This window comes from Piliocolobus tephrosceles, chromosome 20 (genome assembly GCF_002776525.5).
Source record: "Piliocolobus tephrosceles isolate RC106 chromosome 20, ASM277652v3, whole genome shotgun sequence".
In the NCBI taxonomy this organism is placed as follows: Eukaryota; Metazoa; Chordata; class Mammalia; order Primates; family Cercopithecidae; genus Piliocolobus; species Piliocolobus tephrosceles.
The window spans coordinates 9,537,236-9,563,532 of NC_045453.1; the positions used below are offsets into that span (position 1 = coordinate 9,537,236).

Consider the following 26,297-nt stretch of genomic DNA (forward strand, 5'->3'; position numbering starts at 1 on the left):
GCCACCATGCCCGGCTAGTTTTTTGTATTTTTAGTAGAGATGGGGTTTCACCATGTTAGCCAGAATGGTCTTGATCTCCTGACCTCGTGATCCGCCCACCTTGGCCTCCCAAAGTGCTGGGATTACAGGCATGAGCCACCGCACCTGGCCCACTATCCAGGCTGGTCTTGAACTCTGGGGCTCAAGCAATCCTCCTGTCTTGGCGCTCCAAAGTGCTGGGATTATAGGTGTGAGTCACCACGTCTGGCTAAAAAATGACGCTTTCAAATAGATAAGGAAGGGAAAGACAAAGACAGTGAGAAGTAGGTGTTCCAGACACTTATGCCTTGAGATTACAGGAAAGCAGGCACCTGCTACGGAGAGCCATTCCTGGATATGGGAAAACATATAGTTTCCCCCAAAAAAACTGTAAACACTAGTCCTCTCAGCCCAAGGAGAGAAAACATGAGGATGGATGGTCAATAAGCATAACCTATAAACTGTAATAAAATCAAAGGGAAGCACAAACCACTTCTCCCATTGGAGCTCAGCCAGTTGCTCTGAGTGCTTATCTCCCAGATGATCTCTTTGTGGCCTTACCCTGTTGGGAAAGAGGGTGCACCTTCCTGCTGGCCTGGGGCATCCACATGACAGACAGCAAAATGTTGGGTGATCTCGTGCATATCCTCAAAGTTAAAGAATGCATTGAAACAGGATTTATCTATAAGAATAAAAATACCCATAAGTCACAGGCTCTCCATATCTCCTCAATTTTCCTCCACTGAGTCAATGCCTATCATCACCTTCTTTCACTGCTTTTTAACCACCAATCCACCAAAGTGAGGTGTCTGAACAATCTGTGATTCAAGCTGCCCTAAAGGCTGAATATAAGACATCTCATATTGAGATACATATTGAAAATAATTCTCAATTCTAAATAATGTCTGCAAACTAGAAATTACTTTGTTAACATTTGGTGGCTTCCAATTATATCACAAAATAATCTTACACCCATAATGCTGTCATTTCTCATGGACATTATTCCTCTATCTCACAAAGAGACACTTGTCTGTGATTATATCCCAAGAGCACAGGTGGATTATATCCACCTGTCTGAGATTATATCCCAAGAGCACAGGTGGAGTGAATGTCCTGAGCTGCTCACATTCACCTCATGGGAGTTTGCCTCTTGGCAAAATTGCCAGGGTGCAGGGAGAGGCTGCTGCTTCCACTTCTACCCTCTTTGTATACCTGCTTAGATCACTTCTCCTGCCAAGGCGGCTACAAAAGCTTTAACACTCAACTGTAGCCTCAAATGCAGGGCATTTCTGAAAGCCAGAGCAACGTGAAAGAAAACACATGTATGCAGACTCTGTGTGTCCATGGCTGGGGCCAGAATCTTACACTATCATCTAGAAAAGTCCACTTAAAGTCACTGGTGACAGACTCTAGCAAGAACTCTTTTACTAATTCATTGAAGAGCTCACAACGAAGTTTAAGTTCCAACTCTGAATTTTCTAACCTGAAACAAACAAACAAACAACAACAACAAAAAACAAAGTACAGGCTTGAAAACATGGATTTCAGTTCTACTTTCTTAAGCAATTCATTGTATAATCTTCAATCCTTTAGCAGACATGAAGGCGAGATATGATTCCAGTATCCCCAAAATATATTCCCCTGCACACTTCCAAGGAACTTTATACCATTAACGAATGTGGGAACAAGGAGGAAAGGTTACCACAGAGAGGGGAAAACCTCTGCTCTATTAGAATATTATTGTTGTTTGGTTTTTAATATACAAAGACCAAGTATGATAAAAAGGGAAGGTGTAAAATCAAATACATACGGTTGAGGCCAATGTCATGATACGTTAGTATAACTGGTCTGTTTCCTTTGGGTAAGCCTCTTATAGTGACGTGGACCACACCATGAGTTGTTTCTATGTCATGTTCCTGTAACAAGATAATATAAGGTCTCAGAAAAAGTAGAATGAACTTCCCAGGTTGCCAAAGTTTTACAATACCTGCTTTACCGCCATTTCCCACTAGCTGGGGCAGGACACATTAATAAACTACATGTGGCCGGGCGCGGTGGCTCACGCCTGTAATCCCAGCACTTTGGGAGGCTGAGGTGAGTGGATCACTTGAGGTCAGGACTTTGAGATCAGCCTGGACAATATGATGAAACCCTGTCTTTACTAAAAATATAAAAATCAGCCGGCTGTGGTGGCACACACACATAATCCCAGCTACTTGGGAGGCTGAGGCTGGAGAATCACTTGAACCTGGGAGGCAGAGGGTGCAGTGAGATCGTGCTACTGCACTCTAGCCTTCATCTCAAAAGAGTGAGACTTCATCTCAAAAAATAAAATAAAATAAAAGGAAACGGAAGATATGAAGAAGTTGCTGGGTAGCAAGTGAGAGGTTTCAGAGCTTCTGAACACATGTTCAGAAAATTTATAATTAATTTCAGTAGATAACTTCACTAGACACCTATGTGTGTATCTGCCTAGGATCTCTTCTTTCCTGGGAGCTGCCCTTCTGTGTCATCCACACGTTGCAGGGGTGGGTCTTGGCTACCATGTCTGTGGAACATAACCTTATGCCACAGCTTACTGGAGTCAGGGAGGCATCTGGCCTATGCTGAGTCAGTATCTTTCCCTAGGTATTTGTAATTGGAACTAAGAGATTCTAAGTTCAGCTTGGCTCTTCTCTTGAAAAGAGGAATCAACTTGGGAGCTTTTAGTAGGCATTTCCACTACTCTACTTTCTGGTGCTAGTTGTGTGTACTTATAAGTTCTAAGATATCACTGGATTGCCTCTGGTGTAAGCTATATTGGGTGAGTTTGTACCCTCTACTCCTAAAAGATCTTAACCAAGCCAACAAGTTAAAGATGTAGCCACAGCAAAGCTCAGGAACTGAATAAAGCAGACAAAGGATGCACCGAGCTGCTGAGAATAGATGCTGCACTAAGAGTGGTTGGGTGGAAAAAAAAAAGGGACTGCAGAAAAGTTAACTGAGATTTATTCTAGTCATGCTCAAGTTTTACATTTCCCAAAAATAAAAAAAAAAATTACCATCCTAGCCTAGTGAATTTCTGTTGATGAAGCCTGTATCTATCTCAGAAAGTCTTACATTAGGCAAGACAAGATTCACTCTGTCAATGAGAATCCCAAAAAGGCAAAGTGCTTCCAGTTTAATTTCCTGTCTAATAATGAACCTCATCAGAGCTTTGGTTTCTCTGATGTGGGCCACAGAAGATAATCTCAAGCTAATTGGACATCAATATATCTCAAATTACAGGCTGGAGGCTGGAGCTGATAGCCATCCCTATCAAATGAAACCATGCATGACTCAATATTTCTGTTATTTTCTATTACTACTACCTCCTAGTCAAGTATATTCAAAGCCTTGAAAAATGAACATAAGAAATGAAGACTAGAATAAGGTACTGTGTACTGGCTATGAAATAAAGTACAGGCCAGGCACGGTGGCTCACACCTGTAATCCCAGCACTTTGGAAGGCCGAGGAGGGCAGATCACCTGAGGTCAGGAGTTCAAGACTAGCCTGGCCAAAGTGGTGAAACCCTGTCTCTACAAATATACAAAAATTAGCCGGGCATGATGGCAGGTGCCTGTAATCCCAGCTACTCGGGAGGCTGAGGCACAAGAATTGCTTGAACCCGAGAGGTGAAGGTTGTAGTGAGCTGAGACTGTGACACTACTGCACTCCAGCCTGGGCGACAGACTGAGACTCCGTCTCAAAAATAAATAAATAAATAAATAAAGTATAAGGTTTGGATAGGGGGAAGATAAAGAAATAACTTCCTATTTCTGTATTTCTCTTACAATAGTGTCAGACTTATTAAAGGACTCACTTCTCGACCCTGGTTCATTCATTAAACACCTATTTATTGAATGCCACTCCATGCCAGACCCTAGACTGAGCTGTGGGGATAAAACAGTAAACCTGAGAAACGTGATCCCAGCCTTCACAAAGATTATGTTCTAGATAGGGAGGCACACAATAAACACAGAAACAAATCCACCCATAATAATAGCTTGTGATAGGTGCTATAAAAGAAACAAATAGAGTGCTATGATAGAAAAGAAGACATTACCTTCACTAAACAGACAGAAAAATGGAAATTAAATTCAATAAAATACTATTTCATACACACCACAATGGCAAAAACTTAAAAGTTAAATAATGCCAAGTAGTGGCCAGGATGCAGAGAAATAAATAAGAACCAACATATACTGTTTTTTTGTTTTGTTTTGTTTTGTTTTTGAGACGGAGTCTTACTTTATCACCCGCCCAGGCTAGAATGCAGTGGCACGATCTCAGCTTACTTCAACCTCCACTTCCCAGGTTAAAGCAATTCTCCTGCCCGTCTCCTGAGTAGCTGGGACTACAGTTACCACCACCATGCCCCACTAATTTTTGTATTTTTAGTAGAGATGGGGTTTCACCATGTTGTCCAGGCTGGTCTCGAACTCCTGACCTCAAGTGATCCACCTGCCTTGGCTTCCCAAAGTGTTGGAATTACAGGAGTGAGCCACTGTGCCCCACAAGAATCAACATATACTGTTGGTAAGGCATAAAAACTGGAACAACTACTGGGAGAATAATTTGGTAATTTCTAGTAAAGTTAAGAGGTGCCTACCCTACAGCAATTTTATATATAGATATAATCTAAGGCTGGGGCCTTAGTTTCTGGTGCTAGCTGTATGTATTTGTAAGTTCTGAGACATCCCTGGATTGCCTCTGGTTTAAGCTGTACTGGGTGTGTTTGTACCCTATACCCCTAAAGGATCTTAATCAAGGCAATGGTGGTGGCTCACGCCAGTAATCCCAGCACTTTGGGAGGCTGAGGTGAGAGGATCGCTTGAACCCAGTTTGAGACCAGCCCTGGCAACATAGCGAGACCACGTATCTACACACACACAAAAAAACATTAGCCAGGTGTGGTGGCATGTGCCTATAATCCCAACTATTCAAGAGGCTGAGGCAGGAGAATGGCTTGAGCCCAGGAGGTGGAGGCTGCAATGAGCTATGATCACAATAATGTACTCCAGCCTGGGTGACAGAGCAAGACCCTGTCTCAAACAACAAGAATAACAACAACAACAACAACTAATCTAAATGAACTATCAAACATGGTCACATACACAAAAGGACATGTGCAGAGATGTACGGGTGACCCTCAAACACAAGGATTAGTGGTGCCAACCCTGCCAACCCACTGTGTAGTCAAAAATCCGCATATAACTTTTGATTCCCCCCAAAACTTAACTACTAATAACCTACTATTGACCAGAAGCCTTACTGATAACACAAACAGCTAACTAACACGTATTTTGTATGTTATATTTATACTGCAGGGGTCCCCAACACCTGGGCCACAGACTGGTATCGGTCTGTGCCCTCTTAGGAACCGGGCCGCATAGAAGGTGAGTGGTAGGTAAGAGCAAAGCTTCATCTGTCTTAAGAGCTGCTGCCCATTGCACTGCCTGAGCTCCACCTCCTGTCAGATCAGCAGTGACATTAGATTCTCATAGGAGCACGAACCCTATTGTGAACTAAGCATGCAAGGGATCTAGGTTGTGTACTCCTTATGAGAATCTAATGCCTGATGATCTATCACTGTCTCCCATCACCCCACATGGGACCATCTAGTTTCAGGAAAACAAGCTCAGGCCTCACATTGATTCTACATTATGGTGAGTTGCATAATTATTTCATTATATATTACAATGTAATAATAGAAAGTGCACAATAAATGCAATGTGTTTGAATCATCCCCAAACTATCTCCTACCCCCCAAGATGTGGAAAAACTGTCTTCCACAAAACCGATCCCTGGTGCCAGAAAGGTTAAGGACCACTGATATACTGTATTCTTAATAAAGTAAGCTAAAGAAAAGAAAATGTTAAGAAAATCATAAGGCAGAGAAAATACATTTACTATTCATTAAGTGGAAGTGGATCATCACAAAGATCTTCATCCTTGTTATCTTGTTGAGTAGGCTGAGGACGAAGAGGAACAGGAGGGGTTGGTCTTGCCATCTCAAGGGTGGCAAAGGAGGAAGAGGTGGAGGAGGTGAAAGGGGAGGCAGGCACCCTTAATATACCTTTACAGAAACACATGGTAATTTGTCTGACTTTTTAAGTCTCATTTTTCTAAAAATGTTTCTATACGGTACCAATCCTTTTTCCACTGTTTACTTTAGTTAAATTGTGCGTATCACAGAATAGTTCCTGACATAAAAGAGGTGAAAAGCAGTCTTGAATAACTGGAACCCTTCTGCCAGGCTGTCTAATGTCAATTTGTTTTCTGGCACTGCTGCTTCTACATAGTCCTCATTGCCTGGCACTGGTTCAGAAGCATTCATCTCCATCAAGTTGTCTTTTTTTTTTTTTGAGACGGAGTCTTGCTCTGTCGCCTGGGCTGGAGTGCAGTGGCCGGATCTCAGCTCACTGCAAGCTCTGCCTCCCGGGCTTACGCCATTCTCCTGCCTCAGCCTCCCGAGTAGCTGGGACTACAGGCGCCCACCACCTCGCCCGGCTGGCTTTTTGTATTTTTTAGTAGAGACGGGGTTTCACCGTGTTAGCCAGGATGGTCTCGATCTCCTGACCTTGTGATCCGCCCGTCTCGGCCTCCCAAAGTGCTGGGATTACACGCTTGAGCCACCGTGCCCGGCCTCAAGTTGTCTTCTGCTAATTACTCTGGTGTGGTGTCTACTAGCTCTTAAATTTCTCCAAAATCCATACCTTGAAACCCTTCATCCTATGACCCACTTTTTTTGGGTCATATTCATAATCTTTTTAATGATACTTGATTGGCTCTGTTGTAAATCCTGTGAAGTCATATACAACATCTATACACAGTTTTTTTCGGCAGAAATTTATTGTTTTTGGCTTCCTGACTTTCAAGGCTTATTTTATATTTTATTTTATTTTTTATTATTTTTTTGAGACAGGGTCTCATTCTGTCATCCAGGCTGGAGTACAGTAGCGTGATCTTGGCTCACTGCATTCTCCACCTCTTGGGCTCAAGCGATTCTCCCTCCTCAGCCTCTTAAGTAGCTGGGACCATAGATTCATGCCACCATGCTCGGCTAATTTTTGTACTGTTTGTAGAGTTGAAGTTTCGCCATGTTGCCCAGGCTGGCCTTCAACATTTTTTTTTGAGATGGAGTTTCACTCTTGTTGCCCAGGCTGGAATGCAACGGTGTGATCTCGGCTCACTGTAACCTCTGCCTCCCCAGTTCAAGCGATTCTCCTGCCTCAGCCTCCCAAGCAGCTGCCATTACAGGCGTGCATCCCCACGCCTGGCTAATTTTGTATTTTTAATAGAGATGGGGTTTCACCATGTTGGTCAGGCTGGTCTCAAACTCTGACCTCAGGTGATCCACCCACCTTGGCCTCCCAAAGTGCTGGGATTACAGGTGTGGGCCACTGTGCCTGGCTGGCCTTGAACTTCTAATCTCAAGCAATCTGCCTGCCTTGGCCTCCCAAAGTGCTGGGGCTGCAGGTGTGAGCCACCGCACATGGCCTCTGGCTTTTTCTTTCTTCTTTTCTTTTTTTGAGACGGAGTCTTGTTCTATTGCCAGGCTGGAGTGCAGTGGCACAATCTTGGCTCACTGAAACCTCTTCCTCCCAGGTTCGAGTGATTCTCCTGTCTCAGCCTCCCAAGTAGCTGGGACTACAGGCGCGCACCACCATGCCTAGTTAATTTTTTGTAGTTTAGTAGAGATGGGGTTTCACCATGTTGGCCAGGATAGTCTCGATTTCCTGACCTCATGATCCACCCGCCTCGGCCTTCCAAAGTGCTGGGATTACAGGCGTAAGCCACCGCGCCTGGCTGCCTCTGGCCTTTTCTATAACAACAATGGCATCTTCAATGATGTAATCCTTCCAGACTTTTATGATGTTCTATCTATTGGGATTCTCTTCCACAGTATTGACAATCTGTTCCATAAAGTACCATGTATTATGAACCTTAAAGGTGATCTAGAGGCAGAATCAGAAATACCGTGTTTGAGGGCAAGTATATCACTTAGGCACCTTCGGTATTGAATTCAATACTGAAATTCTGGGGTTCTGGGAGGCCAGGGGGATTGTCTGTATCAAAAGAACTTTGAAAGGTAGTCTCTCACTGGCAAGGTATTTTGTGACTTCGGGGACAAAGCGTAGGTGGAACCAATCCAGAAAAAGGGTTCTCATTATCTAGGCCTTCTTGCTGTACAATCAAAACACTGGCAGCTGGTGTTTTTCGTTTCCCTTCAAAGCTTAGAGGTTTGCAACTTTAAAGATAGGGCAGTCCTGATCATAAACCTGGCCACATTTACACAAAACAGAGTTAGCCCATCCCTTTCTGCCTTAAATAGTCTGGTACCCATTTCTCTTCCTTACTAATAAGTCCTTTGTGGCGGTTCCCCCTGAACCCCCCAAAATAGGGCACTTTTGTCTGCATTAAAACCTGTTCAGGGCTGGGTGTCGTGGCTCACACCTGTAATCCCAGCACTTTGGGAGGCCAAGGCCAGTGGATCACCTGAGGTCAGGAGTTCGAGACCAGCCTGGCCAATATGGCGAAACCCCATTTCTACTAAAAAATACAAAAATTAGCCAGGCATGGTGGCTGGTACCTATAATCCCAGCTACTCGGGAGGTTGAGGCAGGAGAATCGCTCGCACCCGGGAGGTGGAGGTTGCCGTGGACCAAGACCGCGCCATTGCACACCAGTCTGGGCAACAAAAGCGAAATTCTGTCCTAAAAAAAAAAAAAAAGATTTAATACTGCATCTTTCCATTTGTTTACATTTCTCTCAACCATGAATGGTGCCATGTATGATCTATAAGTGTGTGCATAAGTTTTAACTTTTTGTAACAGATTTGTGTATATTTTGTTAGTAAATGATAAAATAGACCAATGTCTACATATAGTTTATACAATCATGACATACCTCACTTTTTCTTAATGTTTTCAATAGCTCTAGGTTACACAGTTTGCAAGTTTTTTTTATCTTTTTTTTTTTTTTTTTTTTTTGAAGACAGAGTCTTGCTCTGTCACCCAGGCTGGAGTGCAGTGGCCCGATCTCGGCTTACTGCAACTTCCACCTCCCAGGTTCAAGCAATTTTCCTGCCTTGACCTCCTGAGTAGCTGGGACTACAGGCACGTTCCACCACACCTGGCTGATTTTTTGTATTTTTAGTAGAGATACAGTTTCAACATGTTGGCCAGGCTGGTATCAAACTCCTGACCTCAAGTGATCTAGCTGCCTCGGCCTCCCAAAGCGCTGGGATTTACGGGCATGAGCCATGCCGCCCCGCTGTGGGTTTTTTCAAATTGCTATAAATCTCCAAAAGCTTTCTGACTGGGTGTGATAGCTCATGCCTGTAGTCCTGGCACTTTGGCAGGCTGAGATAAGAGGACTGCTCGAGCCCAGGAGTTTGAGACCAGCCTTGGCAACATGGTGAGACCCTATCTCTACAAAAAATTTTTTACAAATAGCCAGGCCTGGTGGTGCATGCCTGTGGTCCCAGTTACTCAGAGGCTGAGGTAGGAAAGTCACTTGAGCTACAGTGAGCCGTGTTCCTGCCACTGCACTCCAGCCTGGGTGACAGAGCAAGACCCTTTCTGGAAAAAAAAAAAAAAATCCAATATATGTATTGAAAAAAAGCTATGTATAAGTGGACCTATACAGTTCAAACCTGTGTTGTTCAAGGGTGGACAACAACCTTCTCTATAATGTCAAAAAAACTGGAAACAACCCAAATATTCATCAATAGGGAAATAAATGAATTATGAATTATTCATATGACATACAGATAAAAATGAACTAGAATTATTAGTATTAATACACACGGAAAATCTTGAAAAAAATGTAAAAGAGCAAGATGCAAAAGGATATATATTAAAAATATACCACTTATGACAATTTTTTAAAAAGCAACACTATAGATTCTGTTTATTTATATATATGTGTACACACATATACATACACATATATATTTAGAGACAGGATCTCATTCTAGTGCCCAGGCTAGAGTGCAGTGATGTGATCATAGCTCACTGCAGCATAGAACTCCTGGGCTCAAGCAATTCTCTCACCTCAGCCTCCCAAGTAGCTAGGACTACAGGCGCACACCCCTACACCTGGCTAACTTTTATTTTTTAGATTTCTTGGAGAGACAGGGTCTCCATATTTGCTCAGGCTGGTCTTGAATTCCTGGCCTCAAGTGATTGTCCCAAATCGGCCATCCAAAGCGCTATTACAGGCATGAGCCAGCACAGCCAGCCTACAACTAAAGTATAAAAACTTGGAGGAGAAACAAGGTACACTAACTTTAGAACTTTGTTTCCTTCTGGGAGTGGATAAATTATTAACGAGAACTAAAGGAGGTTTCAATATCTCTCATGTTTTGTTTCTTGAGAGAAATAAAGAATAAAGCCGGGGAGGGAGCAAGAAAAAGGGAGAGAAGGAGAAAGTGTCTGCCATATGGAGTGACACTACAGGCAAATCCAAGTTAAAGAGAGTGTCCAACAACTTGTCACCTTGACAATCTGGTTGCTAGAACCTGCCTTCTGTCAAACTCAAACTTTCAGTAGGGTCCTGCTTAAAGACTCCAGTTTGGCCACTACTGAGAACTGAGGGAAACACCAGTTTATACTCTGACTCTAAGCATAGCAGGACCTCGCCAAGGCCCGGTAACTGATGGTAACTAGTGGTGGTGGTGGCGGTGGTGGTGCGTGTGTGTGTGTGTGTGTGTGTGTGTACACACAGGAGGTGGACGGGGATGAGACAGTGAGCTGCCAGGGAAGGTCAGGAGAAGGATGGTAAAAAGGGAGATGTAACAGGTGGGGTAAAAGACAATACTTTAAAAGTAGATGAGGGAGGCTGGGGATGGTGGCTCACACCTGTAAAATCCCAGCACTTTAGGAGGCTGAGGCAGGCAGATCACGAGGTCAGGAATTCAAGACCAGATTGACTAACATGGTGAAACCCGTCTCTACTAAAAATGCAAAAATTAGCCAGGCGTGGAGGCACGCACCTGTAATTCCAGTTACTCAGGTGGCTGAGGCAGTAGAATTGCTTGAACCCAGGAGGCGGAGGTTGCAGTGAGCCAAGATCGCGCCACTGTACTCCAGCCTGGGCAACAGAGTGAGATTCCATCTCAAAAAAAAAAAAAGTAGATGAAGGAATAGGGCAAAGTTACTACTTTGTTGCCATTTCATAATCTGGATGATATTCAAAAGTAAAACTGGCTCCTTACAAAATTTCAACTTTTTAGGGATATCTGAGCCCCTACTATGCCATAATATGCCCTCAAGTCATGAAACAACCAAAGTATCAACGGCCAAGAGTCCTAGGCCCTGTTCATTGCCCTACTTGGAGCAACCCCAAGTTGTCAATGTCTCAAAGTTCTTCATTTTCAAAGTATGTGAATGTAAATATGCTTAGCAGAATAAAAAACGAAAAGAAAGGAAGCATTCACCTCCGTGGTGATTGGCATGTACATTTTTCGTGACCTTGTGAATGAACAGCTTGAAAAAAACTCCATCTGTAGATGAATGTGCAGAGACTCTGGCTAAGCAGCTGATTCAATTGTCAGGCCACTGCAGACTGTTGCTACCTTTTTGTCTTAGTCAACTATCATCTGTTTTACAGGCTCTTCATCCAGTTATCTCATCTCCCACCCCAACATTCTAGAGTGTGACTACACAATGAGCCTGTGCTCAAGAGCACAGCCTAAGGGAGCACCTGGTCATAGATCTCTCCCATCTCTCCCAGCAGTTTCTTTGCTTTTCCTTTTCTTTCTTCTTCTTTCATTTATTTATTTATTTATTTATTTATTTTTGAGACAGGGTCTCGTCGTTGTCACTCAGGCTGGAGTCCAGTGGTGTGATCATAGCTTACTGTAACCTCGAATTCCTGGGCTCAAATGATCCTCCTACCTCAGCCTCCCAGGTAGCTTGGAGCACACATGCTTGCCACCATACCCAGCTAATTTTTAAATTTTTTGCAGAGATGGAGTCTCCCTTTATTGCCCAAGCTGATCTCAAACTCCTGGGCTCAAGTGATCTTCCTGCCACAGCCTCCCAAAGTGCTGGGAATACAGGCATGAGCCACCATTCCCCAGCTCTCCCAATACTTTTTGATTATTTATAATCTCCAAGGCTATGCACTTCTTGAACATAATCCCTTTATTCTCCATGTTTATAAAACAACCTGAAATCATAAAGGTCCTTGACATAATTTTCTATTCTGGACTGTCTCTCCCACCTAATGAAAGATGTAGTCTTAAACAGAAGGTCTTTTTAAGGTCAGGCAGGAGGGCTCATGTCTGTAATCCCAGCACTCTAGGAAGCCAAAGTGAGAGTATCACTTGAGGCCAGGAGTTCAAGACCAGTCTGAGCAACACAGCAAGACCCCATCTCTATGAAAAATATAAATATTTTCTAATTAGCCAGGCATGATGGCATGTGCCTGTAGTCCTAGCTACTCAGGAGGCTGAAGCAGGAAGACTGCTTCAGCCCAGGAGTTCAAGGTTACTGTGGGCTATAATTGCATCACTGAACCCCAGCCTGGGTGACAAAGTAAGACTCTGTATCTTTTTTTTTTGAGATGGAGTTTCACTCTTTTTGCCCAGGCTGGAGTACAATGGTGCGATCTTGGCCTACCGCAACGTCTGCCTCCTGGGTTCAAGCGATTCTCCTGCCTCAGCCTCCTGAGTAGCTGGGATTACAAGCATGCACTATCATGCCTAGCTAATTTTGTATTTTTTAGTAGAGGCAGGGTTTCTCCATGTTGGCCAGGCTGGTTTCAAACTCCCGACCTCAGGTGATCAGCCTGCCTCAGCCTCCCAAAGTGCTGGGATTACAGGCGTGAGCCACCGCGTCCAGCCTAGACCCTGTATCTCTAAAAAAAAAAAAAACCAAAAAGCCTTTTAAGAATGTAAGCGTTTAAGATGTTACCATTATGTGATAACCAACTTTCACTTTTTTCTTGAGTCCTCTGACTTTAATAAATGTGTTGACACCGGAATGACACGATCTGACTTGTCCCATACTTCTAAACTTAACTAAATCATGATCATTTCATGCCTGTTACTATTTCTTCCTCTCCCTGGCTAGTCTGAACTAGTTTTGTTATATTTGCGTGACAACATACTCTAGGAAATGTCAACTTTTTTTTTTTTTGAGGCACGGTCTCACTCTGTGGCCCAGGCTGGAGTGCAGTGGCGCAATCTCAGCTCACTGCAACCTCCACCTCCCGGGTTCACGCCATTCTCCTGCCTCAGTCTCCCGAGTAGCTGGGACTACAGGCATCCACCACGATGCCTGGCTAACTTTTTTGTACTTTTACTAGAGACGGGGTTTCACTGTGTTAGCCAGAATGGTCTTGATCTCCTGACCTCCTGATCCACCCGCCTCAGTCTCCCAAAGTCCTGGGATTCCAGGTGTGAGACACTGCGCCAGCCCCAGTATTTTTATTAGTATGAACTGTTATTGTTTCCAAAAAGCAGGCTACTGTATGAGACTTGGGTGTAGTTTTTGTTATACAAGATTTTTTGTTTCTTTGTTTTTGAGACAGAGTTTCACTCTTGTCACCCAGGCTGCAGTGCAAAGGCTCAATCTCAGCTCACTACAACCTCTGCCTCCTGGGTTCAAGCCATTCTCCTGTCTCAGCCTCCCAAGTAGCTGCGATTACAGGCGCCTGTCACCATGCCCAGCTAATTTTTTTTTTTTTTTGAGACGGAGTTTCGCTCTTGTTGACCAGGCTGGAGTGCAATGGTGCGATCTCGGCTCACTGCAACCTCCGCCTCTCAGGTTCAAGTGATTTTCCTGCCTCAGCCTCTTGAGTAGCTGGGATTACAGGCATGTGCCACCATGCCCGGCTAATTTTGTATTTTCAGGAGAGACGGGGTTTCTCCATGTTGGTCAGGCTGGTCTTGAACTCCTGACCTCAGGTGATCTGCCCATCTCAGCCTCCCAAAGTGCTGGGATGACAGGCGTGAGCCACCACACCTGGCCTAATTTTTGTATTTTCAGTAGAGACAGGGTTTCTTTTTTTTTTGAGATGGAGTCTCGCTCTGTCGCCCAGGCTGGAGTCCAGTGGCCGGATCTCAGCTCACTGCAAGCTCCGCCTCCCGGATTTATGCCATTCTCCTGCCTCAGCCTCCCGAGTAGCTGGGACTACAGGCGCCTGCCACCTCGCCCGGCTAGTTTTTTGTGTTTTTTAGTAGAGACGGGGTTTCACCGTGTTAGCCAGGATGGTCTCAATCTCCTGACCTCGTGATCCGCCCGTCTCGGCCTCCCAAAGTGCTGGGATTACAGGCTTGAGCCACCGCGCCCGGCCGAGACAGGGTTTCACCATGTTGGCCAGGCTGGTCTCGAACTCCTGATCTCAGGTGATCTACCCGCAGAAGCATAAGCAATCTTTATTTTTACGCTTTTCTAAGTTTTCTAAATTTGTTTCTGATTATACACAAAATAAGTATTATTTATCTAAAGCAATATATCATATACACATATAAACTACAGCAGCTGTCCCAACACGCTCTCTCTCTCTAATATACATATATGCATACTACATATGTATATATGTATATCATATATATGTATATTAGAGAGTGTTGCGACAGATGCTATAGTTACCTGTAATATATCTATATAGTTTACATATATGTGTGTGGGTATATATACCCACACACATATACATATATACTCAACATAGTGAGACCCTCGTCTCTAAATATATATATGTAATATTCCATCTCTAAAAATATATATATTACATATATAGAGAGAAAGACTGGGGTCTCACTATGTTGCCTAGGCTGGTCTCAAATAACTGGGCTCAAGCAATCTGCTCGCCTCAGCCTCCCAAAGTGCAGGGACTACAGGCGTATGACATCATGTCCAGCTAGTTTTTTATTTTTTAATTCTTTGTAGAGAAGGGGGTCTCCTTATGTTGCTCAGGCTGGTCTCAAACTCCAGGGCTCAAGCGATTCTCCTGCATCAGCCTCCCAAAGCTCTGGGATTACAGGCATGAGCCACAGCACCCAGCCTTTCTATTTGTATCAGAACTGAACTAAAAGTTCTATTTCACAAGGCCAGAACATGTTACTATTTTAAAGCTTTACCCAAAGTACCAAGAATTTTTGCCAGACTATTTTTAAGCCTTAATATTACAAAGGGACTCATAATTATATTTCTAAAACTCAATTTCATATCTACAATTATATATATGTATGGAAAAAAATCTCAAATGACATATGCCAAAATATTAACAATATTAACAATGGTGAAATAACAGGTGATTTTTATTTATTTACTTTTTTGGTGTTTTCTCATTTATTTTGCAACAAGTATGTAATCCATTATATTCCAATTTTCTTTTCTCTTTTATTCCTTTTTTTCGTTGAGACGGAGTCTCACTCTGTTGCCCAGGCTGGAGTGCAGTGGCAGGATCTCAGCTCACTGCAGTATCCGCCTTCTGGGTTCAAGCAATTCTCCTTCCTCAGCCTCCTGAGTAGCTGGGATTACAGATGCACACCACCATGCCTGGCTAATTTTTGTATTTTTAGTAGAGGCGGGGTTTCACTATGTTGGCCAGGCTGGTCTCGAACTCTTAACCTCGTGAATTCCTGACCTCAGCCTCCCAAAGTGTTGGGATTACAGGCGTGAGCCACCGCACCCGGCTATATCCTAATTTTCTTACTTCAGGGGAGGTGCTGAATTTGATGAAAATTAATACTTCTACGCTTTGGGGCAGGAGTACACATGTATACATATACTATTTCTGGAGTTCTTCACCTTGAATTTTACTGTCACCCTCTCTCTAATGTTTTCCTTCTCAGTAAATTATATCAAATATTAACAGTAATCAAGCTCTACTGGTTCAACCTAGGATCCAAACCATAGCTGAAGTTAGATCAAATTAAAAACAATCAAACTCAAACTTGATTGTCACTATTTATTAAAAAATAATGTAACTTACTGTTTTAGAGGAAAGGAGCCATTGCCTATAGTAAATGACTGTAACAGCACTAGGCTGATTATGTTGTATATACAAAGTACCAAATAGTTATTACAAGAGGTTTTTGCAACTGAGATTCAGAAATCTATAACTATACTATAAGCCTGACCCTTCCAAGGTGAGTCTCATCTGTTCTGCCAAGGAACCTCAGCTTTAAGGACAACTAATTCCTTACATTTCAGCTCCGGATACATCCAGGTGGGAAAGAATGGGCAACAGATTCAGGAAGAATGGGGTTTTTCAATCCCAACCACTCAATGGCACGTTATAAAACTTAATTCTTAACTTTCTGACTATAAAACAGAAATAAGAAAAACCATCTTGGCCAGGTGTGGTGGCTCATGCCTGTAATCCCAGCACTTTGGGAGGCTGAGGTGGGTGAATCATTTGAGGTCAGGGGTTCGAGACCAGTCTGACCAACATGGTGAAACCCCATCTCTACTAAAAGTTCAAAAAATTTAGCTGAGCATGGTGGTGGGCGCCTGTAATCCCAGCTACTGGGAGGCTGAGGCAGGAGAATCTCTTGAATACAGGAGGCGGAGGTTGCAGTGAGCCGATATCATGCCACTGCACTCCAGCCTGGGCGACTGAGTGAGACTCTGTCTCCAAAAAAAAAGAAAAAGAAAAGAAAAAAAAAACCATCTTGTAATACTGCTCTAAGTATTGAAGATACTGTATGTTTATTAGGTACCCTACAGTAGGCACTCAAATTATTATAACTGTTTTGCTTATAAATAGTTATTTCTTCTGATGCTAATGCTTAGAGATTCCACCGTACTTAACATAAAATGCATATTTGAAAATAACTATTTGGTATACAGGTTGGCTGAATACTGGAAGCAAGGATGTTGCCAACACCCTCCTTTCCTGCTAATACCCTCTGGGTCTACTTCATGTCACTTCTGTTACTGCTATGGCATCTATCCCAAACGTGGGAGGGTCAGGCTGCCCAGTTTATAAGGTTTCCATTTCCCTGTACTTATTTCATACTCCTATGTTTTCTTTTTTCTTATTTATTTCTTATTTATTTATTTATTGAGACAGAGAGTCCCACTCTGTTGCCCAGGCTGAAGTGCGGTGGTGTTATCTCAGCTCACTGCAACTTTTGCCTCCCAAGTTCAAGAAATTCTCCCACCTCAGCCTCCTGAGTAGCTAGGATTACAGGCACACACCACCATGTCCAGCTTATTTTTATATTTTTAGTAGAGACGGGGTTTCACCACGCTGGCCAGGCTGGTCTCAGACTCTTGACCTCAAGTGATCTGCCTGCCTCAGCCTCCCAAAGTGCTGGGATTATAGGTGTGAGTCACTGTGCCCGGCCCTTAGTCCCATTTCTTTTAGGACCAGTCAACAGATAAAAGAGGTAGATGAACTGCTGGTTCATTTTACTGATTTCCAAACTGGCAACAGAGGTGATGCAAAAGCAGACCAGGAAGAGCAGTTTCATTTAGGAAAACACTAATGAGTCAAGTTGAATTTTGCATTTCCAAACATAAACCCAAGAAAAATCTGCACATGGTATTCATAACAATTTAGAGAAAGATTTCTTTTAGGGAAAGATTTTACTGTCAAGAAATCTCTCCTCCATCTGCCCCTCTCCTATCTTCTCTGCAGTAAGGTAGCAACCGTCCATTTGCCACCTATGACAAATGAGGTTTTCAATATCATGTGAGGAAAAGAAATCTTAATCACAAAGAGACAGCTCTATTCAGTAACCTACAATCATAAAACAGGTACCTGGCAGGCAATTTCTGAACACGACAGCAAATCAGTTGTTTTTTTGTTTGTTTGTTTTGTTTTGAGATGGAGTCTTACTCTGTCACCCAGGCTGGAGTGCAGTGGCACGATCTCAGCTCACTGCAACTTCCGTCTCCCGAGTTCAAGTGATTCTCCTGCCTCAGCCTCCTGAGTAGCTGGGATTATAAGCATGCACCACCATACTTGGCTAATTTTTGTATTTTTAGTAGGGATGAGGTTTCACCATGTTGGCCGGTCTGGTCTCAAACTCCTGACCTCAAGTGATTTGTCTGCCTCAGACTCTCAAAGTGCTGGAATTACAGGTATGAGCCACTGTGCCAATGGCCAACAATTGCAAATCATTTTAAGTGAACTTGATCCAATGACCAAACGAACATTAAGGACTCAATATTAGCTGTAAGGAGAGATCCACTTCTACAAGACCACCACTACAGGAAAGGAAACACTGCAGAGATCCTGTACAGAGCCTCCTTGTTGCTTGTACAGTCCTTACCTGACAGTCAAAGTCCTGGAAGTTTCGTGTACCATTCTGTCAACAGAAGACAGAAAACACAGTCAGTTTCCCCACATGGTTTCCCCACATGTGCAGCAAATTCAGTTCACAGTGCAAGCAGTGCATGTGCAGCCTCTTGGTTGCCATAAAACTGAAATGGTTCTCATCAGAAGGTTTCAGAGGCAGGGAGGGTTATGAACATGTGTTAATAAAGGCTAAATCTTCAGAGGTGAGATTATGCTTTAGTGGGCTCATGAGAAGATAAAGGGAAGGGCCTAGTTTTCTAGCAAGCTTGTAACTTCTTGCCTTCCTACCTAAGGAGAGCAGTGAGAATTTGTAGGAAGAGGGTAAAACGTGGATCACAGTCTGGAAACATACCTTGAACACGCAAGGGAAGTACCTGGCAGGAAAGGAGTTGGAGGCCAAAGCTGAGAAGGGTGAAGGAGAACAGGTGCAGAACCAGGAATTAAAGAAAGCATCAGGAAGAGGACAAAGATATGGATGGATCAGAAATGGAAGCCTTGAAATCTAACAGAGAAGAAAGGCAGTGTTACTGAAGGAGGGAAAGAAAGACAAAACAAGGTTCTTAACACACTGGCCTGTCTGTTGCATCCTATGAAATCACTGATAGGGAAAAAGGACAAGTCATGGAACATTTAAAAAGTAAAACATAGCCAAAAAATCTAAGGAGAATTCACCAAGCTTCTAAAAAGGGATTATAATAATGACGACTGAGAAAAAAAAATCAATGGCAATTAATTCAGAAGCATTTTTCCAGCATTCCAGATGCCAGTATTGCAAGTCATAAGAGTATAAAAAAGGGGCCGAGTGCGGTGCCTCATGCCTGTAATCCCAGTATTTTGGGAGGCTGAGGCGGGCAGATCATCTAAGGTCAGGAGTTTGTGGGCAGCCTGACCAACATGGTGAAACCCAGTCTCTACTAAAAATACAAAAATTAGCCGGGTGTTGTGGTGTGTGCCTGTAATCCCAGCTACTTGGGAGGCCAAGGCAGGAGAATCGTTTGAACCTGGAGCGGAGGTTGCAGTGAGCCAGGATCCTGCCACTGCACTCCAGCCTGAGCAACAGAGCAAGACTCTCCCCGCCAACCAAAAAAAAAAAAAAAAAAACAGTATAAAAAAGGTAACAAGTGGGCCAGGCGCGATGGCTCACACCTGTAATCCCAGGCCTTTGGGAGGCCGAGGAAGGTGGATCACAAGGTCAGGAGTTCAAGACTAGCCTGACCAACATGGTGAAACCCCATCTCTACTAAAAACATAAAAATTAGCCGGGCGTGGTGGTGGGCGCCTATATTCCCAGCAACTCAGGAGGCTGAGGCAGGAGAATTGCTTGAAACTGGGAGGCAGAGGTTGCAGTGAGCCGAGATCGTACCACTGCACTCCAGCCTGGGCAACAGAGTGAGACTCCGTTTCAAAAAAAAAGGAAAAAAAAAAATGGTAACAAGTGATGTATTTGGGAATAAAAGAAAACTTCTACTTGAATTTTCACAAAGTGTAACCCCTTTCCAGAAAAAAGTCTCCCATTATGTAGAAACTGATTTATCATGACTATTTATTCTGTCTCTACAATGACTTTCAGAAAGTTCCTAACAGCTTCCCAAAAGCTGCCCCTCCGGAGATACTATAGATATCTGATCCTCAAAAATACTAAGTAGTCTCATCTCCCTTCAAAATGATCCTCCTAGAAACAGTTCTTTGGGTCCAGGCACGGTGGCTTATGCCTGTAATTCCAGCACTTTGGGAGGCTGAAGCGAGTGGATCATCCAAGTTCAGGAGTTCGAGACCAGCCTGGCCAACATGGTGAAACTTCATCTCTACTAAAAAAACTACAAAAATTAGCCGGGCGTGGAGGTGCCTATAATCTCAGCTACTTGAGAGGCTGAGGCAAGAGAATCACTTGAACCCAGGAGGCGGAGGTTGTGGTGAGCCAATATTGACCCATTGCGTGTCAGCCTGGATGACAGAGCGAGACTTCATCTCAAAAAAAAAAAAAAAGAAAGAAAGAAATAGTTCTTTGGGATCCCACCAACTACACTGCTGGCTGGACAAAAGAGAGGTTAAAAAACACAGCCCAGGCTGGGTGGTGGCTCATGCCTGCAATCACAGCACTGCACTTTGGGAGGCCAAGGCAGGCAGATCACCTGAGGTCAGGAGTTTGAGACCAGCCTGACCAACATGGAGAAACCCCATCTCTACTAAAAATACAAAATTAGCCAGGTGTGGTGGTGCGTGCCTGTAATCTCAGCTACTCAGGAGGCTGAAGCAGGAGAATTGCTTGAACCAGAGAGGCGGAGGTTGTGGTGAGCTGAGATCACGCCATTGCACTCCAGCCTGGGCAACAAAAGTGAAACTCTGTCTCAAAAAAAAAAAAAAAATTCACAGCCCAGTGTGGTATAAACACCCAAATAAACAAACTATCCACTCCGTAAGAGGGACTATCGGCCGGGCGCGGTGGCTCACGCCTGTAATCCCAGCACTTTGGGAGGCCGAGACGGGCAGATCACGAGGTCAGGAGATCGAGACCATCCTGGCGAACATGGTGAAACCCCATCTCTACTAAAAAAAATACAAAAAACTAGCCGGGCAAGGTGGCGGGCACCTGTAGTCCCAGCTACTCGGGAGGCTGAGGCAGAAGAATGGCGTAAACCCGGGAGGCAGAGTTTGCAGTGAGCCGAGATCCGGCCACTGCACTCCAGTCCGGGCGACAGAGTGAGACTCCGTCTCAAAAAAAAAAAAAAAAAAAAAAAAAAAGAGGGACTATCTAGAGCTGCACTATTCAGTATGGTAACCATTAGCCATATGTACACTTTAAATTTAAATTCAATAAAATAAAATCTCAGTTTCTCAGTTACATTAGCCATATCTCAAGTGTTCATACTCTTGGGCAGTACAGACACAGAACATTTCCATGACTACAGAAACTTCTACTGGATAACACTGATCTAGAAGCCAAAAGCTTCTCTGAAGGAATAAGGTTATGAAAGAGCAGCCCTTGACTTTCTAAAAGTGGCAGTAAAGTCACAACAGATTACCAGTCATAGAGAGACTGTAGATGCTACTGAGAACGGGCAAGAGAATGGTAGAGACAGTAAAGTATTATTCCTAACATGAAACTGAATTCACAGAAAGTCTGATACAGTCACAGTATGGAAAGACAACTAAGATACTGTGCAGATGGGACTGGGCAGCACATTTCCAAGGAATGTTGCTATTGATTAAAAGGAGCATAGTGTTCCATGGCTCCCACTAGCCCTAAGAAATGTCTGAGGACTTCTTCAGAGAAATCATTGTGCTTCATTTACAGACAGACTATGAGAAGCAAAAGGAAGGGCCCTCTCATGGATTAGGATAGACGGTTTTTGTAGGATATAAATGGTCAGCCAGTGAGTTTCTGGTTCCTGATTCAACTTGTACCTTCCTCCAAATACAGCACAGGGCCTGGTATAAATCAGGTGATTGATACAGATTCATAAAACAAATAAGCCAATATTAAAAAATTAAATGTTGAGGAAATTCTGTTAAAATTTTGGGTTTAAAAAAAAACTTCTGCTGCATTCCAGCTTAAGATACGTATGGTTAGTAAGAGGGAAAAGAAAGTAGGATACAAAATACTCTTTACAGTTTGACCTTGGCTACATTAAAAATATGTATTTAAAAAGACTAAAAGGCCAGGCACAGTGGCTCATGCCTATAATCCTATCACTTTGGGAGGCTGAGGTAGGCAGATCTCTTCAGGTCAGGAGTTCAAGACCAGCATAGGCAATATGGCGAAATCCCATCTCTACAAAAAAATGCAAAAAAAATTAGCCAGGCGTGGTAGTGCATGCTTATAGTCCCATCTACTTGAGGGGCTGAGGTGGGAGCATCACTTGAGCCTGGAAGGTCGAGGTTGCAGTGAGCTGAGATCGCACCACTGCATTCCAGCCTGGGTGCAAAGTGAGATCCTGTCTCATAAATAAATAAACAAATAAAAGACAAAAAATTAACAACAGCAGCTGCTTCTGCAGAGAGAGTTTATGGGTGATTATAATTTTCTTCATATTATGTACAATGAGCATGTACTTCCCTTTCTGAAATTAGAAAACTAGAAAAAAAGGGTCTAGCAAACCCTAGAAAAAATGCCAAAATTAGTATTTTGTAATATAAGATTTAAAGGGCCGGGCGCAGTGGCTCACGCCTGTAATCTCAACACTTTGGGAGGTCGAGGTGGGCAGATCACAAGGTCAGGAGTTCAAGACCAGATTGGCCAATATGGTGAAACTCCATCTCTACTAAAACCACAAAAATTAGGCCGGGCGCGTTGGCTCATGCCTGTAATCCCAGCACTTTGGGAAGCCAAGGCAGACAGATCATGAGGTCAGAAGTTCAAGTCCCATCTGGCCAACATGGTGAAACCCTGTTTCTACTAAAAATACAAAAATTAGCTGGGCATGGTGGCACGTGCCTGTAATCACAGCTACTTGGCAGGCTGAGGCAGGAGAATTGCTTGAACCAGGACCCAGGAAGTGGAGGTTGCAGTGAGCTGAGATCCGGCCACTGTACTCCAGCCTGGGCTACAGAGCGAGACTCCGTCTCAAAAAAAAAAAAAAAAATTAGCCAGGCATGGTGGAGCATGCCTTAGTCCCATCTACTCGGGAGGCTCAGGAGAATCACTTGAACCTGGGGGGCGGAAGTTGCAGTGAGCCGAGACAGCGCCACTGCACTCCAGCCTGGGCAACACAGCAGACTCAATCTCAAAAAAATAAATAAATAAGGACCGGCGCAGTGGCTCATGCCTGTAATCCCAGCACTTTGGGAGGCTGAGGCGGGCAGATCACGAGGGCAGGAGATCAAGACTACCCTGGCTAACACACTGAAACCCCGTCTCTACTAAAAATACAAAAAAATTAGCTGGGTGTAGTGCTGGGCACCTGTAGTCCCAGCTACTTGGGAGGCTGAGGCAGGAGAATGGTGTGAACCCTGGAGGCGGAGCTTGCAGTGAGCAGAGATCATGCCACTGCACTCCAGCCTGGGCGACAGACCAAGACTTCATCTCAAAAAAAAATAATAAATAGATTTAAAGATTGACCTCACCTTTTGAGGAATGATTTATAATGGTCTAAACAGACCATATTAGGGCTTCAATCTAACAGAAGTCCCAGAGGTTCCTTTAGCGATTATTTAGAAAGATTAGGAAAAATCACTCTAGATTGAATTAAAATCTCAGTCATAGAATATAGAGCCACAAATTCTGATTAGCTCTTTGGAAAGCAGCTGTCATTGTATCCATGAATTCTCCTTTCTTACAATGATGTGACCACGACCATGAGGCATTCTGTAAAGCCCTCAGTTCCTGACATGAGCACAAAGGAGCATGCCAAAAGCAGAAAGGCAATGCCCTCAAGAACCTCAAGCTATGTCTTATTTGTTGAGTACCTAGCAAAAAACAACTCTGTTCTCAATCCCATCTTCATAGCTATACTCCCAGATAAAAGGTACCAATAACTGAGTGAAGACTATTTAGCATTTGTTTTCCTGGCTTTTTATTTTTTATTTTATTTTATTTTATTTTATTTTATTTTATTTTTTTTTGAAACGGAGTCTCGCTCTGTCGCCCAGGCTGGAGTGCAGTGGCCGGATATCAGCTCACTGCAAGCTCCGCCTCCGGGGTTTACGTCATTCTCCTGCCTCAGCCCCCTGAGTAGCTGGGACTACAGGCGCCCGCCACTTCACCCGGCTAGTTTTTTGTATTTTTTTAGTAGAGACGGGGTTTCACTGTGTTAGCCAGGATGGTCTCGATCTCCTGACCTCGTGATCCGCCCGTCTCGGCCTCCCAAAGTGCTGGGATTACAGGCTTCAGCCACCGCGCCCGGCCTATTTTTTATTTTTTGAGATGGAGTCTCACTCTGTTGCCCAGGCTGGAGTGCAGTGGTGCCATCTCGGTTCACTGCAAGCTCCACCTCCTGGGTTCATGCCATTCTCCTGCCGTAGCCTCCCAAGTAGCTGGGACTACAGGTGCCTGCCACCACACCCAGCTAATTTTTTTTGTAGTTTTAGTAGAGACGGGGTTTCACTGTGTTAGCCAGGATGGTCTCGATCTCCTGACCTTGTGATCTGCCCGTCTCAGTCTCCCAAAGTACTGGGATTACAGGCGTGAGCCACCACACCCAACCTTTTTTTTTGAGAGAGAGATCCCAGACCCTCTTAGAGAAAGTCTTCTAGCTTCATGAGTAATCACCCTGGAAAATGGGAATGACTAGGTCTATGTGACAATAATTGGCTCGAGAGTTTCTGAATGGGGATCATTAGCCGGTCCTTGACTCAACTGTGGTTAACTGAGGCCATATTATTTATTTTCTGTACTCATTAAAAGTTCAATACTAGTCACTGGGGGCATTCTAAAAGGCTGAGGACCCTCTGGGGCCCTTCCCTAGAGACTTCTTTTTTTCTTTTTTTTTTTTTTTCCTGAGATAGGGTCTTCCTCTGTCAGCCAGCCTGGAATGCAGATGCATGATCACAACTCACTGCAGCATTGATCTCCCAGGCTCAAGCGATCCTCCTGCTTCAGCCACTTGAGTAGCTGGGACTATGGGCATGTGCTGCCCTGCTTGGCTAATTGTTTTTTTTTTTTGAGACTGAGTCTTGATCTGCTGCCCAGGCTGGAGTGCAGTGGCACAATCTCCACTCACTGCAACCTCCGCCTGCCCGGTTCCATCGATTCTCCTGCCTCAGCCTCCAGAGTAGCTGGGATTACAGACACGTGCCACCACAACTGGCTAATTTTTGTATTTTTAACAGGGACAGGGTTTCACCGTGTTGCCCAAGTGGTCTCCAACTTCTGGGCTCAAGCAATCTGCCTACCTTGGCCTCCCAAAGTGTTGGGATTACAGGCATGAGCCACTGCACCTGCCCTGTTTCTTTTTCTTCTTGAGACAGAGTTTTGCTTTGTCACCCAAACTGGAGTTGCAGTGGCATGATCATAGCTCAGTGTGGCCTTGACCTCTGGGCTCAAGCAATCCTCCTGCCTCAGTTTGTTTGTTTCTGATGTTCACAGTATATGGTTCCATTCTAACAAAACTTCTAGAAATTTCAGGCTATGGGTACTTTCTTTTTTCTGTCCATTTTGAAGATGCCATTAATTCCATATTCTGAGAAATTCTTACACTAAGCAGACTTAAGCAGCAGAAAGGGATTCAAGGAAAAAATTAAAACAACAGAATAATTTGAAGAGGAAAAAAGTCAAGGAAAGCCATTAATTATTACTGAAAGTTGCAGTCAAAGTAGAAGCCAGCTAACAGGAGTGTTTTCTGATGGAGCCTAGTGGCCATATGTAGAAGGTAAGTAAAGTAACCCAAAAGGTAAATTAAAACAAGTAAGCCTCACAGTCACAAGCTTAGAGAATTAGCAAAAAGAAACTAGAACGGGTCAATGATTAAAGTGAATTATGAAAAAAAGAAACGGGGGTGTGAAAGGGAGAAATGTTTCAAAAACAAGTCATTGCTAGGGAGAAGAGACGTGTCGTTTCCTAACATGAGATCTGGTCAAAAGGCATAGTTTCAAAAGACAGAAGCAACAGACATAATGTAAAGAAAGACGAGATAGATAAGACCTTAGACCAACTATCAATAGGAAGAGATTTCGGGTGAATTTACCTGTTTTGTGAATGTAAAGGAAAGGTCTGTGTCTGATTCACCACTGTATTCCTGGTCCTGACACTTAATGAGTGTAACAAATATCATTTTGTAGAGCTTATGAACATCTCAAAATAGAGATACTTGATTTGAGGAAGAAACGAATACCAAAGAGGAAAGGTTACATGTAATTGACATGCTAGGGACTAAAGTGGAGAAAGTGAGTTGTTGCAATAGTAAAAGGTTTTAGAAATAAGCTGATTCAAAAAACAAAACAAAACAAAACAAAACTGTTAAAGAGAATAACATATGACTGTTTGTATTAAAAAGCCATACACAAAAAAGATAATCCTTCTCAGCAAAAAGTGGAAACAAAGATGGGGGATCGT

The 26,297-nt window shown here is 43.6% G+C and overlaps 1 protein-coding gene across 1 annotated transcript in view; it reads right to left on the minus strand.

Annotated features, from left to right (window-relative positions):
* NDRG3 (NDRG family member 3) overlaps nt 1-26,297 on the minus strand; it is a 98,005-nt gene that overhangs the window by 30,347 nt on the left and 41,361 nt on the right. Inside the window, exons 3-5 of the mRNA XM_026455275.1 lie at nt 18,282-18,317; nt 1,829-1,934; nt 580-700 (exon numbers count right to left, since the gene is read on the minus strand). Of these exons, the coding sequence (XP_026311060.1) occupies nt 580-700; nt 1,829-1,934; nt 18,282-18,317 (263 nt within the window). The remainder of the gene's footprint in view (nt 1-579; nt 701-1,828; nt 1,935-18,281; nt 18,318-26,297) is intronic.